The 14,797-nt window shown below is 53.5% G+C and overlaps 1 protein-coding gene across 2 annotated transcripts in view; it reads right to left on the bottom strand.

The window, feature by feature from the left end:
* Positions 1-14,797, bottom strand: part of Crmp1 (collapsin response mediator protein 1) — a 39,679-nt gene that overhangs the window by 19,884 nt on the left and 4,998 nt on the right. For both annotated transcript variants that reach the window (XM_090343843.1, XM_090343844.1), the window contains exons 2-3: positions 2,004-2,092; positions 1-97 (exon numbers count right to left, since the gene is read on the bottom strand). The exon at positions 1-97 is cut by the window's left edge and continues 88 nt beyond it. In XM_090343843.1, the coding sequence (XP_090199969.1) occupies positions 1-97; positions 2,004-2,092 (186 nt within the window). The remainder of the gene's footprint in view (positions 98-2,003; positions 2,093-14,797) is intronic.

The following is a 14,797-nucleotide window of genomic DNA, read 5'->3' on the forward strand; positions in this document are numbered from 1 at the left end:
GGACGTGTTGACGTCCACACCTCCTGGCATCACCATGAGCCCATTGGCCTCGATGGTCTTCACGCCTCCAGGAACGATTAGGTTCTCTCCTATTTGTCTGCAGACAAGAGAAGGCCTGTGTTCTCAGATGCGAAATGGGAGGGGCCGCCATGCAGCTCCAGCTCCAGGGAGCATGTGGCACTCACAGCCTGGCATGGAGCCATGGCGGAGAAGGGGGAGGTGGCCAGTGCCCACACACTGGACTCCTGAAGGCCTCAGGAACTGAGGGGAACTTTTTACCCCTGCCTGGATATCCAGGGAGGCTTCCAGGAGAGGAGGCAGCAGGGCGGGAAACAGAGTCACCGTCCCGGCTGATCCAAGCTGGCTGGCATCCAGGAAGGATACCTGGGTGGAGGGGGGCACCTACTCTTTACCAACCTCTCCATTATCCCTCCAACACCTCTGTGGTGGAAGGCAGGAGGTGGGGGTCAGGCCCATCTTGCACAAGAGAAAGGCCTGGCGACTCATGACCCAAGGCTCAGTCAGTACCTGGATTGAGCCTGGACCAAAGCCCAGGTTCCCTGAGTCTCAGGCCAGGACTCTGCCCACTGGGACAGCCTGCTTCCTTCCCATGGGGTCAGCAGACACTCCCCAAAGGGAGGAGCATGGGGCGGATGGTCACACAGCACCATGGAGGGAGGGCAGGCCCAGGACGGGCACCTGATTCACCAGGGCACTGCCCTGGCCCTGGCCCACTCAGCCAGGGGCTCACTAACCACGGCTGAAGAGCTGTGAGTGGAACTCAGCAAAGTCACGGAAATCAAGGTTCTTGGGGCTGAGCAAAGCAAAGGAAGAACTTGTGGTTTCTGGGTCAGCGCAGGTGACCACAGCCGGGGGGTGGAACACTCAAAATGCCCTCCATGAGATGGCCATGGCTTAGAAACACACGGGGGAGGAGGGGCGGGGAGAGGACCCAAGGCTTGTCAGCCATGGCTGGAGCTGACAAAGCCTGAACGTAGGGAAACTGCAGATTTGCTGAACAAGTTCTCAGGCCTCGTGTGTTTATGCCTGCAGCAGGCACTTAATAGATGCTCTGTTCACAACCACCGGCTTCACTGACCACGGAGGGAAACTGGGAGAGCTGGGTCCCCCGGCAAGGGCTTATGGCCACGAGATCCTTTGGGATCCTGGACCCAAAGAGGGAACAGGTGGGGGTGGAAGGAGGCCTGCAGGCAGAGGAAGGCTTGACGGGCTTTGCAATGGCTAAAATCTGTACTAGATTGGGCAGACAAATGGCTGGGTGGTGCCCTGTCCTATGGCCCCTCCCTTCAGAAGCTGCTCTGCCTGGGGGGTCTTTTCTACTGCACCCCCAATCCTCAGCTTCCTCTCACTGCCCTATTCCTCCCCTCCTTCTCTTTCCCACTAAGGCTCCTTCTGTGTGATGCCATCTTGCTGGGGTTCCATGACCATTCTTCCCATGCCACCCACGCTGGACCAAGGCAGCCACTCCTCCCTCCTCTGGCATCAAGAGAAGAGGCCAGAGGGGCAGTGAGTAAAAATCTACAACCCCCTCCCTGGGCAAATGCAGATCCACAGTGTTCCACGAAAGCCAGTGGCGTGTGGGGCTGAAGAAGCCACCCCCTCATATGGCGACTGGAGCGTGCACCTCAAACTCATGGCCAAGCCCTGTGCACGCGCGGCCGTGCTCAGAGGCAGGGCCTTGAAGGGTGTGAGGGGGGTTAGATCATGGATGGCGGGGAGGGTCTCAAAGCCAACAGGGCCAGCGTCCCCATAGCAAGAGTGAGACACAGGGGCTCAGGAGAGCCCAGCCTTAAGGCTGGAAGCGAACACCGAGGTGGTGGCACATGGCAGTTGGTGAGAGCCCAACACGACAGACAAGGGGCCTCAGGGAAACACTCACCCCACCCCCCCATACACACACAGGAACACCCCAGGGCAGAGCACCAGCTGCCCGAGTGGTGAGAGGCCGGGCAGCCCAGGACACGGGGTTCTAATCCACCCACTTTATGAGGCCGTCCTCCAGGTAGACGTCGGCGTAGAAGGACTGGTCATCGTTGACAACGCGCCCGCCTTTGATGAGGAGACGGTCACTCTGAAAGGCAAGGCAGGGGGCAGTGTCACCAGAGCAAAGCACGGAGAGGGGTGGTATTATCTTTAATATCAAAAATGTCCCAAGGGGCCGGGAGTTTGGCCTAGTGGTAGAGTGCTTGCTTTGCAGGCATGGAGACCTGGGTTCGATTCCTTGGTACCACATACATCAAAAAAGCCACAAGTGGTGTTATGGCTCAAGTTGTAGAGTGCTAGCCTTGAGAAAGCCCAAGAACAGTGCTCAGGCCCTCAGTTCAAGCCCCAGAAATGGCAAAATAAACACATTTAAAATTTTTTTTAAACTCAAAAAAATGTCCCAGGTCTTTCAAATAAGGTAAGGGCATAGAGGGAATGGTGCCTCGAACCCCAGCTACTCCAGAGGTAGAGACTGCGAGGCTCGCGGTTCGAGGCCAAACCGGAACGGCAAGAACATCAGCGAGACTCCATCTCAACCAGGGGGCCCGGTGTGGTCACAGGTACCTGCCATCCCAGCTCACAGGAAGGCATGGGACGATCAGAGAGGGCAGCCTCCAGGCCCAAATCACAACAGCACTTCAGATCTGCCATGTGGCTCAAGTGGTAGAGCAACTGCCTCCTCTCTCCCTTTCAAATGCTTTTTGGTTTTGCCAAGCTATTTGTAAAACAAATCCCAGACATTGTGCCAGTCCACCTATACGCAGTTCCGTGCACGCCTGGACCCGTGGAGGACTGTGCAGATAAACAGGTGTGCAGACTCACCAAGAATCCAAGCACGGAGCTACTGCACAGTTATCCAAAAGAATGCATGAACATACAAGAGAGACACCTGGGCCCAGGCCGGTGGTGGCTCTACGTACAATAACAAGATAGGGAAGCAGCGAGGGGCCAGCCAATCAGAGACTAGATGAGGAAAACGCGATACATTTATACGGGGGAGAATTAGTCATGAAGAAGAAAGTCTGCATGTGCAGGAAAATGGGTGCATCTAGAGTTCACTGTGCAACTCAGGATAAGTCAGACTCAGGAAGGCAACTATGTGCGTTCACATGGTTGGAATCTAGACTTTAAAAAGCTACCATGGACATGGCTGTGAATGGGGGTGTGTCTGTGTGGGGGCACCGGTGGGGGCACCGGTGGGGGCTGGGAGAAGAGAGTAATAGGGCACGGCTCACGCCTGTAATCCTAGCTACTCAGGAGGCTGAGATGTGAGGATCACGGTTCAAAGCCAGCCCAGGCAAGAAAGCTGATGCTCTCAACTCCAATTAACCACCAGAAAGTCAGCAGTGGAGCTATGGCACTACTAGCCTGGAGAGAAAAAGCCAAGTGAGGGCACAGGCACTGAGTTCAAGCCCCAGTGCTGAGGGGAGGGACATTTCTTCGTGTATCTGTGACTCGAGGACTGCCACTTGTCCAGCCTCTTCTCACACGGCCCTGTCGGGCTGAGTTATTCCTCAGCTCCCAACCCGGCCTGGATCAAGAGACATCAGAAACATTGCTTTGCTCTCCTGGGAGTCTCAGAAGTTTGACGAGTAGTGGGGCCGGGCAATGGGGTTCTGAGGGAAAGGTGAAGAGGCTGAACCATATTTGGGTGGGTAGCGTTAGTGCAGAGCTAGAAAGTAAAGGAACACAAGCAGACCCGGCGAAGGGCTGCAAGTGGGGTGAGCTAGGGAAGAGAATGGCCAGAGGCCCAGCAGGAGGTGGGCATGGAAGCCATCAGATGCCCAGGGACGGAGACAAGCACGAGAGGGCCCCAGGCCCTGGTTCCAGTCTCTACTGTGAGAGGCAGACACAGCAGGGACAGGCTGAGCTTAGCCAGCTATGGAACTGGAAACCCTGTGGGGAAATGGGTGGGGCCCAGCATGGTGACTGTTTCCTGCAGAGTGAGGCCACAGCCAACCTGAAGTCCCACTCTCCTGGCACAGTGCACGCTCTCGATTCCCACATGGTTCTACTCAGCGTCCATCATCTGAGCCTTCGCATTGAGCACCACACGCTGCCACCTGCGGGAGATTCGGTGCTGCGTGCCCAGTGTGTCTCATTGCATTCCTTACAACAGAGCTGGCCAACTGTGTAGCTGTGCTGGTGGCTAACACATGGCTGGCCCCATGACTCCAAGCTCTCATGTATCACTCGCTGGGTTGCAAGGCATAACCACACATCAGACCAATAGTACACTAAATAAGGTGGGTGCCACCACCAAGTCTGCCCCGCAGTGTACTTGGTCAGTGTTAGCTCCACAGTAGCAGTGATTTGGCTTCTTCGATGCTGTTTCTTATGCCTTAGAAATAGTCTGATAGGTGGACAGGTGGATGGATGGATGGATGGATGGATGGATGGACACCAGGGGGGATGACTACATGGATGGATGAGTGGAGGGAAGGATGAATATATTTGAAAATGGATGGATGGATGGACGGATGGATGGTTGATGGATGGATGGTTGATGGATGAATGGATAGATGGATAGATGGATGGATGGATGGATGGATAAGCTGATGGATGGCAGGCAGGATACCTGGATGGATGAATGGATGGATGGATGGATGGTTGATGGATGGATGGTTGATGGATGGTAGGATGGCAGCATGAATTGATGGATTGATGAATGGAAGGCAGGCAAATAGGCAGGATGCATGGAAAGATGGCAGGATGGCAGGATGGCAGGATGGCTGGCTGGCTGGCTGGATGGATGGATGGATGGACGGATATATTGGAGGATGGATATGTGGCAAGTAGGAAGGATGGTTGGGCAGAATAAGGCCTGAAGGAATGGATGGTGAGTGAGTAGATGAAGGGATGTGTGGATGGACAGTCTAAATACAGAAGACAATCAGTGGGTGGATCGACAGCTGGATGGATGAGTGACTGACCTGGTTCTTGAAAGATGAGTGGATAGGGAGACACCTTCTCCCCAGAAGGAGGGTCTCTGGAGAGAAGGCTTCAAGATTCTTCGCTTATAGGCCTAACAAAGTGCCCCACACCCCACCACAGAAGCCAGCCGTGGTCCTGTGCATTCTCAGGAGGAGACCCCAGCAGGCCCTGGCAGACACTGAGGACCTGGGACAGGAGGGGCCCTGTGCATCTGTGAAGCATGGGGAAGGCAGGCATCCCTGGCACCAGAAAGCAGGGAAGTGTGAGTCACCACTGCTGCCACATGGCTCCCAAATCCAGTTACCCGCTGGCAGTAGTGTCTGCCTCATCAAGGTTAAGAGCAGGTTCATCAAGCTCCGCCTGCGGGGTGCTCTGAAGCCCCCCTGTGGGAAGACCATCGCTGCCTGCTGAGGACTTGCGGAGTCTGACGGTGTCTACACAGCCCCTTCCCGCTGCCAGACACTGCACAGGCCCCCAAGGGGCTCAAACTCTCCACGTGTCTCAGCTGCCAGTATAATTCTGAGAAAACAAGTCCATCCTTGGGCACAAGCTGAGCGGATGTCCTCTTTTCCTTTTCTTTTTCCTTTTCTTGGAACCACTTGGGTTAGAGTCAGGGCCCTTGCACTTGCCAGATATTCTACCACTGAGCCACGCCTCCAGCCATTTGGGGGCTATTTTTTTTAGGGTATGTTTGATGCCCCAGACCAGCCTGGACTGGACTGTGATCCTCCTATCTGTATTTCCCTGCATGACTGGAATGACAGGCATATGCCTACAGCACCACGCTAGTGGTTAAGATGGGGTCTTGTCAATCTTTTTACACCTGCCCAGGTTGGCCTTGCAACACAATCCTTTGATCTCCCCCCAACCTTGGGCCATCCTAGTAATGTTTTTGGCACATGGAATTGAACCCAGGGCCTCACACATATTAGGTAAACACTCTACCACATAAGCCATACCACGAAGAGCGATGGAAGGGCAGGCGGTCATGGTTCCTTTTGTTTTCATCTTCATTTTGGGTAACCCTTGCCCAGGCTTGCTCTTGACCCTGAGATCCTCCCGCCTCCCCCTCTCAGGCAGCTGGAATTACAAATGTGAGCTATTTTTAATTTTCACAAAACAAAGTACATATGTTTCTTGAGATCTTATTTTCTGATTTTCTTAAAAATTATTTTTACAGTGCTGGGAATCAAAGCCAGGGTCCAGGCACACCAGGCAAACACTCCATACTTCTAAGTTACAATCCCAAGTTCATACGTCTGCGTGGCTCTGGCCTGTAATCCTAGCCACGCAGGAGGCTGAGATGTGAGGATCGTAGTCAAACCCAACCCAGCTATAAGTCTGCGAGACTTAATTAATTAATCACCAGAAGACTGAATACAGGAGTTGTAGCTCAAAGTGGTAGCGTGCGAGCCTTGAGCTCAGGGAGAGTGCCTGGATTTAAACCCCATGAATGACAAAATCAAAAAGAAAAAGAAGGGGCCAGAAGTTTGGTCTATTGGTAGAGCACTAGCCTTGAGAAAGCTCATGGATGGTGCCCAGGACCTGAGACTGGCAAAAATAAAATAAAGTAACATCCAACCTCACAAAAACAGAAAAATTGTATCTCTAAAACAAAAAACAAAAAGAAAGATCATCCAGTACTGCCACTGGCCCTCATAGGAGAGGGGGAAACAGCTCCCCAAGGCAACCCCAGTGGTCCCTGGACACAAACCACTATTCATATGCCTCAGAGCAAGGCTGACAGCTCGTGAAAAGCTCAGGAAAAGGTAAGAGCTACCTTAAGAATCGGCCAGAGAAGACTCATTTCCCGGTGAGAGCACCAACATGTCTTCACGTCAGTGTGGTGGAGAGACAACAGCCAGACTCAGAGGAGGACAGGCTCTGGTCTTACTCCACGCATGACCCATGTGACAGGCTTCTCCAAGCCTGTCAGCAGTTGTCACACTGGGTCACTTGGGGAACACTGAGAAGAATCTGGGTGTTGAACTCACAAACAGAATGGCTAATTCTAGGGCTTCAGAGAGGGCCACCAGGAGGGAGCCACGGGTGTCAGCGCCACGTGCAGAGGAGACTGGGCTCCGAGGGATGGTGATAGAAGGGTTTTGTGGATAGAAAGCTCAGAAAGGCCTTTTTTATGGTCCTGGAGTTCGAATTCAGGGCCTTATGCTTGTTAGGAAAGCTCTCTACCACTCTAGGCAGAGAAGGAAGACAGTAATCATGTCTCCTCGAAGCTGGAGTTTGTAAGTAAAGGTGGGTACCAGTAATTCTCATTGCTCAAGAGGTTGAACCGAGCCAGGAATCACAGTTTCAAACCTAGGAAGACAAATCTATGAGACTTTTACCACCACTTAGCAAAAGCCAAGAGTAAAGCCATCCTCAACGAAGACTAAAACATGAACTCAACAAAGCTGAAGAACAGGGAGAAGAACGTCCCGGCAAAATGAACCACATACACCCAGACAAGGCGCGGGATGGCAGCTCCGGAGAGAAGCAGGTGGGGCGGGCACTGCCCTCGGTCCTGAAACGCTGAGACCCGGAGGGAGCCTTCTCCAAATCCTCCACCTACCCAGACGCTTCCTTTTCTCACTCAACCTGCTGGCTGTTTTGTCATTTTTGTACTTTCCCAGCGGAAACAGAGCCATGACATCTTGTTTCATCATGGCCCTCGCTGGTGTCAGATACTTTTAGGTCTTAACATTGCCCTTTCCTTACTTGACCTCTCCCACCTGGGGAAGCTGGCAGAAGACAGGAGTCCGTGTACTCTCCCCTGCGACACGATACCAGTGTCCCTAGAGGCTGGATGCCAGCCCAGGCTCTCAGAGGGTGGATTCCAGGGGCTACAGGTCCCTCAGCAAGGAAGGGGAGGGAGCTCAGCCATTGCCTGGTCAAAATTACAATCCAGGTGCTTAATTTTTATTTTCCAGATGTAGGAGTTTCCAGCCCCAAGGTGGGGCTGTGCGGGTTGCCTTACAGCAGGCTCACTCCTGTGACCTCGAGCCCAGGCCGTGGTGACATCGCCCACCGCCCTAGTGCTGCTCTGTCAGGGACTAAACCCCTAGCACGTGAAGGGCAGGGATGGTCCAGGGCTCTCCCAGGCCTTCCCGGAGTTCCCTGGCCATGTGGTCCTGAGCCCCCTCTGCCTGTGCGGGCCTCAGGCTGGCCCTCACACCTGTCTCGCTGCTGTCTATCTGGTCCTCACCACGTGACAGCCAGAGTGACCTTTCTGAGACAAACGTGACCATGTTTCAACTCTCCTCAAGCCCCTTCACTGGCTTTTCCTCTCCGAGGGACAAGGTTCTCACTCCTGGGCCCCTCCAGGCCTGGCCAGCCTTCCCTTGCCCTTGATCTGGTCCACTCACACCCCCCTCGGGCTCCCCGCTGCACAGCTTTGGCAGTGGCCTTCCTCCCTGTGTCATAGGTCACCTGCCAGGCTGCTCTGCTCATGGACTTTCCCCCTCCCCACCACATGCAGCCGCCCGACTCGAGGACCCCAAGTCTCCTTAGAGAGTCCACAGCACCATGGCCAGCCCCTGGCCAGCTTGCTTTGACACATTTCCCAGGAGGCCTCAGGATGCTCCACGTGATGCCAGCAGAGCAGCTGACCCCATGCAGCTTCTTTGCTGGTGACTTCTGATGAGATACACAATCTCTGTCGAGATCCCCTTGTCTATAGATGGAACTACAGACAAGGTCTATGGTCAAAGGGGTGACCTCACAGGCCTGCTGTGGTAACGTGGAGACATGGTCCATACACGAGCACTGGCCTGCGGAATCCCATACTCCAGCCTGGCGCAGTGGGTACACACCCAGTGGGACCAACTACATGGAGGACACAGGGCGGGAATCATGATCTGAAGACAGATCTGGACAATGGGAGCTCTTGTCTGAAAAACAAAGTAAAAATGGCTGAGGGTACAGATAAGGGATAGAGCACTGTCTGGAAAGTATAAGGCCTTGAGTTCAAACCCTGGTATAAAAAAAAAAACCCAGGGGCCGGGAGTTTGGCCTAGTGGTTAAGGTGCTTGCCTAGCATGCACAAAGACCCGGGTTCGATTCCTCGGTACCACATACATTGAAAAAAGGCAGAAGTGGTGCTGAGGCTCAAGTGGTAGAGCTCTAGCCTTGAGAAAGCCCAAGGACAGTGCTCAGGCCCTGAGCTCAAGCCCAGGACTGGCAAAAAAAAAATAATCCAACCAGGCCCTGAGGATGCATGTCTGTAATCCTAGCTGATAGCTGATGATTGCAGTTTGAAGCCAGTTCAGACAGCAAAGTCTGTGAGACTCTTACCTCTAATAAATGGTACCAAAAAAAGCTGGAAGTAGAGCTGTGGCTCAAGTGGTAGACTCCCAGCCTTGAGCATCAAGAAGCTCAAGGATAGATCCCAGGCCCTGAGTTCAAGCCCCAGGACTGGCACCAAAAAAATAAATTCCAATATTCTATATCACACATTTGTGTTCAGACCTTCAAAAAACAGGTGGAAATTCCATTGTTTTTTTTATCAGCTTCCAAAGAAGTTTATGACCCTAGAATGTTTTCAACCAATTTAAAGACCAATATTCAATCAATGAAGTTTGATTTTCTATCCTTGTTCTATATGTTCAAAAAAGAAGGAAGGAAGGAAAAAGGGAGAGGAGGAAGGAAAAGAAGGAAAGTAAAATCCAGACACAGAAATTGTGCTTGATCAGGAATGAGGGCCTGGAATCATCCTGCCAGTGAAGGGCCTGGGAAGAGCCTCTAGAATGCATGCTGAGGGGCAGGGACCTGGGGAAATCTGGGGGGAAGACAGGCACTCCACATGAAGAAGTTCCCTCCAAGAACACAGCTGCCCCACAGCAGGGCCAGCAGAGAAGCGGTGAGCTCTCTGTCTCCAGAGGAATTCATGTACCAGTGCGAAAGGGAACATAGGAAAAGAAGCATTGATGCATCCTCTTTCCTGCCTCCTCAAATGCAAAAGACACATGCAGAAAACTTCACAACATTTACCAAGTTCCTTTCCACTTTGAGATGACAGGGATCAAATATTTGCTGAGATTTCAATAGGGCTGAAGCCCTCAGGGCTGGTGAGCAGTTTGATAAACCACCCATGGCAGCAACATCTGGGGACAGAAACCATTTCTTCCCAGGGCTGCCTGCTTGCTCCACGCAATTCTGTACCACATCTTTCCAAGGAATTGATTCCTAGTTCTGACATCAGTGATGATTGGGTCAGGCAACGGAACCCAGCTTGCATGTGCAAACTTTGTCTAAAATGTCTCCTCTTCGGTGTAAGCTACAGTGAAGCCCCGAAGTAAAGCTGGTCCATCCTCTCCTCCTTGCCGAAGTACCATTTTAGAAGCCTTTCTCTTTGCTTTGTGCTCCAAAAGCCCTTCATGCAGACTTCCAGCTACTCCAGGAAGACTAGATCAGTCCACAGACGGGGTGTTTGTGGAAGCAGGCAGAGGGCAGATGTGATTAAAGCCTTGCTCCTTCAAGAAGCAGTCTGCTGAAGTCTGGACTCCATCTGTTACTCATCACACAGAGCTCCTGGGACAATGACAAGTGCAGGGGTGGCTCCTGAGAAGCAGAGGGAGCAGACCCTGCCCTGGCCTCCCGTGCCCACCACCCAGTGGAGCAGATGGACAGAAGAGACGAGGAAGGACAGTGTGGGAAAGCTCCGGGAGGAATAACTCAGAGCTTGAGTCCAGAAGCAAGCTCCAGTGAGTGTAGCCCATGCCTGGGGAAGGAGGGTGGGGCCGTAACCTCACCTGCCACTGTCCTCACCTCCTGTGACGTCATTACCTGCTCTGTGAAGCAGCCCAGCTCCTATCCTTCACCCCAAGGCCCACCCTGCAGCCCAAATCACCAGTACCAATCCCTAGGGCAAAGCCATGGGTGATCACGTTATCTCTCCGGGCCACTCAGGGTCTTGGTCTTTCTGTGCTCAGGAAATATGTTCAAGCGCATAGAATTCTGCAGTATTGAAGGTATTAAACACCAAACACCACACAGCAACCGAGACTGTGCAATCTCCACCACAGCTCCTTGTGCATGGCAGGCCTAGAATGTTTCTTGGTCAAACAGGTTTAGCCTTCAGCGCCATGGCACTGTGTCTGTCCTGACCGCTTCAATCCCTTGGGAGTGGGGACAAGGGCTTGTGAAGGCTCCTTTCCATGGCAGGGGCTTCTGCCCAATAACAGCCAGCCAGGCTCTCGTCACAAGCTTCCTGCTTGTGAGTGTGAGCACACCACCTGACAGATAAGCTGCAGATTTGGTTGCAGCGAAATGAGCATTGCATGCTGGTCCAAAATTAGCAGCACAGCTGCACCAGCTCTGGCACATGGTGAATGAGAGCCGCGCTTGCAGAAAGCTTTCACTGCCCCAGTTCCTGCAGGACCTCGTGTCCACAGTTCTTTCTCCATCTGTACTGTATTTCTTGCTCATGGCGCTCTATCTCTAACTGCCCACCAGCACACCCAGTTTGCTGCTCACTCCCAATCCCAGTGGGATTTCCTCTTCCTTTTCATGCGGGTACTTCACGACCACCTAGGCATCGGCTCTGACATGCCAGATCTTTCCCACTTACCCCTCACATCTCCTGGAGCAGAACAGGGGGGGCTTTAGAGCTTGGTCACGCCACTTGCTTTGGCTGGCAGACTAACGAGCAGGTGGGAGGAAAGACATTCCAGTTGGTGCCCTGCTGTTCCTTCTGCCTGGGTCTCCATGGAAGGAGCCACACAGAGCACACCACAGCCATGCGTTGAAATCTGAGGGCTGTGTGCCTTGGCACTGAGATGACCACTCCCCCGCCCAGGGTGAAGAGGCAGCCCATGATGCTTACCGCACACAGAATCTGTGGGCTCTTGTCCTCAAACCGCACACCTAGCATGTCAATTCAAACCCAGGTGGTGCAGTCTCACATCAGAATCCTCCTTACCTGCCCCTTCCAGCGCACCCTCTCCCAGTTCACAAACCTCCAGCAGCAATCAGGCTCCCACAGAAGGAATTTCAGCATCTTGCCAAAGATGTATGCCAACTGGCTATGCAGGCCCAGATGAAGGGCAAGCAGGAATGCCCTGAGAAGCCCTGCATCCGTTTTGTCACCTCAGGGAGCTCTGGCTCTTTCTCTCTTCCAAAGCCCTGCAGAGCCCACATCTACACCCACCCATGCCAATCTCCCAAGTTCCTGGCCTTCTGATCCTGCAGGGGAGAAAAAAGTTCACACTGTCTGCAGCCAGTCTCATCCAGCATTCCCTTCTGCTCTGTGTGTTCTTCCTTTCTCTCCAGCTGCCAGCCCCAACCAGGCTGCCTCCAGGCTCACACGTCCAGCCACTGCCGGGTCCTCTCCTGAGACTTCTGGATGCCTGTACTGGCATGCATTCACCTGCACGTCATCCCTTGGGTGGCAAGCGCATTGTGCCATCTTGAATGTGGCCAGTATATACCCAAGACCTTCTAGCTAGCCAGAGTTCCCTTTTCTCTAGAAGAGTCTGTGCCTGGAGAAAGGAAGTACAACCAGGTACAGGAGTGTGCCATTGGCATGTGAATAAACCTTGGCCTGGTTCATCACAGAAGCCCAGGCACAGGACCAAAAGTGTGGTGGTAGCTACACGGTGGAAGATGTAACTCCAACCACTTCATGTCCCCTCCAAAATTCTGGGTCATACTTTCATCAAAATCAGGTGCTTTTCTTGTTAGAATATGCCCCTTGCCCTTCTGTGATCACTGAGGGCATCTGGCCTGGACGGCAGAACCTCAGAACCAGCATCACGCCCAGCCTCTGCCCGCGCAAGGCACTGTCGTGTTTGTTCTCTGCAGTTCCTAGATCCTCAGTTCCCTCCCGTATTTGACTTCCAGCTGATGTCACAACACACACAGTGAATCGTGCGACTGTGGGCGTCTCGGATCCTTTGTGACTGAACGTCACCCTTGGGAGAAGTGTGGCACTCCTCCTGGATTTACACACTGACAGCCCAGTGTCTGTCAACAAATGCTTCCTTTCCCCAACTATTTGCACTGTTTGAACATGCGTACATTTATCGTACACTTACAAGCACACACAGTATGGCCCACTCATGCATATCGCGATACAAATAAACACACCATCCCCCACTGCCCTCCCCCAATAAGCAGAGTGACTTTTCCTAGCAGGGCAGCCCATGTGCTTGAACGGAAACATGAACGTGAATCCTTCATCCACTGTCCAGCAAATACCTCTGGACCTTAGCTTATTCTTTTGGACTTCCTCCCTGGCTGTTCTGCTCCCAGAACCACGTGGGAGGTAAGGGAGGTCGTGCTTAGTGCTGCTAGGTTTTACTTCTAACGATAACTACAACCACTATGAAGGGCACCTAGACTGTCTCTCCTCCCCACCCCCCCAAGCTCTGTAGAGCAGAGTCTTCTACAGGGCCAGGATACCAAGGCCTTTGTTTGCTCAGAGCCACACCCAAGATGCTGCACTTACTTGCTTTACACACAGTGGGCCCCTAGAAACAGCCAAGTTAATCCCGGACTGCGCCGTTCATTAAATAAACCACACATGAAAGAGACCTTCATCAATATTTTAAACAGTCCTTGGAGGCACAGCTAAGTGATGGCACTTTCCCCCTCTTCTCTCTCCACCACACTCCTCCTTGTGATTGGCAGCGGCTGAGATGGAGATGAGAGGAAGGGATGGGGGCCCCCACAGAACCACTGCAAGCGGGAGGCTCTCCTCATTCTGCCCGTCTCCCAGCCCGGGGCCACGCAGGTCCACGTGGTGCCCCCACCAGATGCCTGGCTCTCTGCTCTGATTCTCTTCTCTTCACCCCCATGGGTGTGGCAGGAGTGACTCCACACCCTCCAACCCTCCAAGCAGGACCTGGGGCTGCAGGCTGAGAGTTGTCCCCCTCCCCTCTACCCAGCCCTGGGCACAGATCTTCGCCAGGTCTGACCCAGGCTGCTGGAAACACAACCAGCATCTCCAGGGTTTGTTCTGACAGCACGGAGGAGAAGCCATGTGCAGGGCAGGGGTGGGAGTGCTTTCCCTCCATCCCCAGCATGTCTCCTTCTTTAAGTCTCTCCTGCACAGCACTTCTGCCTCTCCCTGAGAGACTGAGCATCCCTGCTGCAGTCCCCTCTCATGTCACCCCCATCCTTGGCAGCTTAGAAATCAGCCTCTGCTAAACCTGGGTCAGGGCAAGGTCTGCAGCTCCTTCTCACCTCCCCTGCAGCCCACAGTGCCCAGAAGAGACCAGATGCGGATCACTGTCGGGTGACAGCTCTGGGACACAGCGGGGTAGCATCTGTGAAGCCACCATGGCCTTTAAGGGCAGGTCTCTGTCACAACACATGCCTTGTGCCGCTGAAGGGTCCAGGACAGAAAGCCCACCCCCAGCTTCCTATCTCTGGCTTGTTCTGTCTGGTAGGCGTGCCAAGGTGGGCTGAATGAGCACAATGCCTCCGGAGAGCTCTTCCAGAAATGAAGGGCGATTTCAGCATCCCTGTTCTGAGCGCTCCCTGAAACCATCCCCTGGGGCTTCTGTTTCCCTCGGGCCAACCTTGTACTCTGCACCAAGGAGAGTGAACCTTCTGGAGCCCAGGGTGGTGTGATCACACCTCAAGGCTCTGCCAGGCTGGCCCGAGGGTGTTCAGAACTCTGGAGGAACCTCAGGGTGGGAATCAGAGCCGTGTGGTACAAAAGGCTGGGCAGAGCTGAAGTATGGCTGCATCCCTCATTCCCGGCCAGCCAGGACCTGCTAATCTCCTCCTGGGACCAGGAGTTCTGAGCACAGGGACCTACACCACCTCAGAGACCTGGCTCCCCAAAGATCTTTGCACCCCACCATGCTTCAGTTCTTCAGGAGGGCAGAATTGAGGGACCCAAGACCAGGACCCCACC

Source organism: Megascapheus bottae, chromosome 13 (assembly GCF_031878675.1).
Source record: "Megascapheus bottae isolate mThoBot1 chromosome 13, mThoBot2.hap1, whole genome shotgun sequence".
Classification (NCBI taxonomy): Eukaryota; Metazoa; Chordata; class Mammalia; order Rodentia; family Geomyidae; genus Megascapheus; species Megascapheus bottae.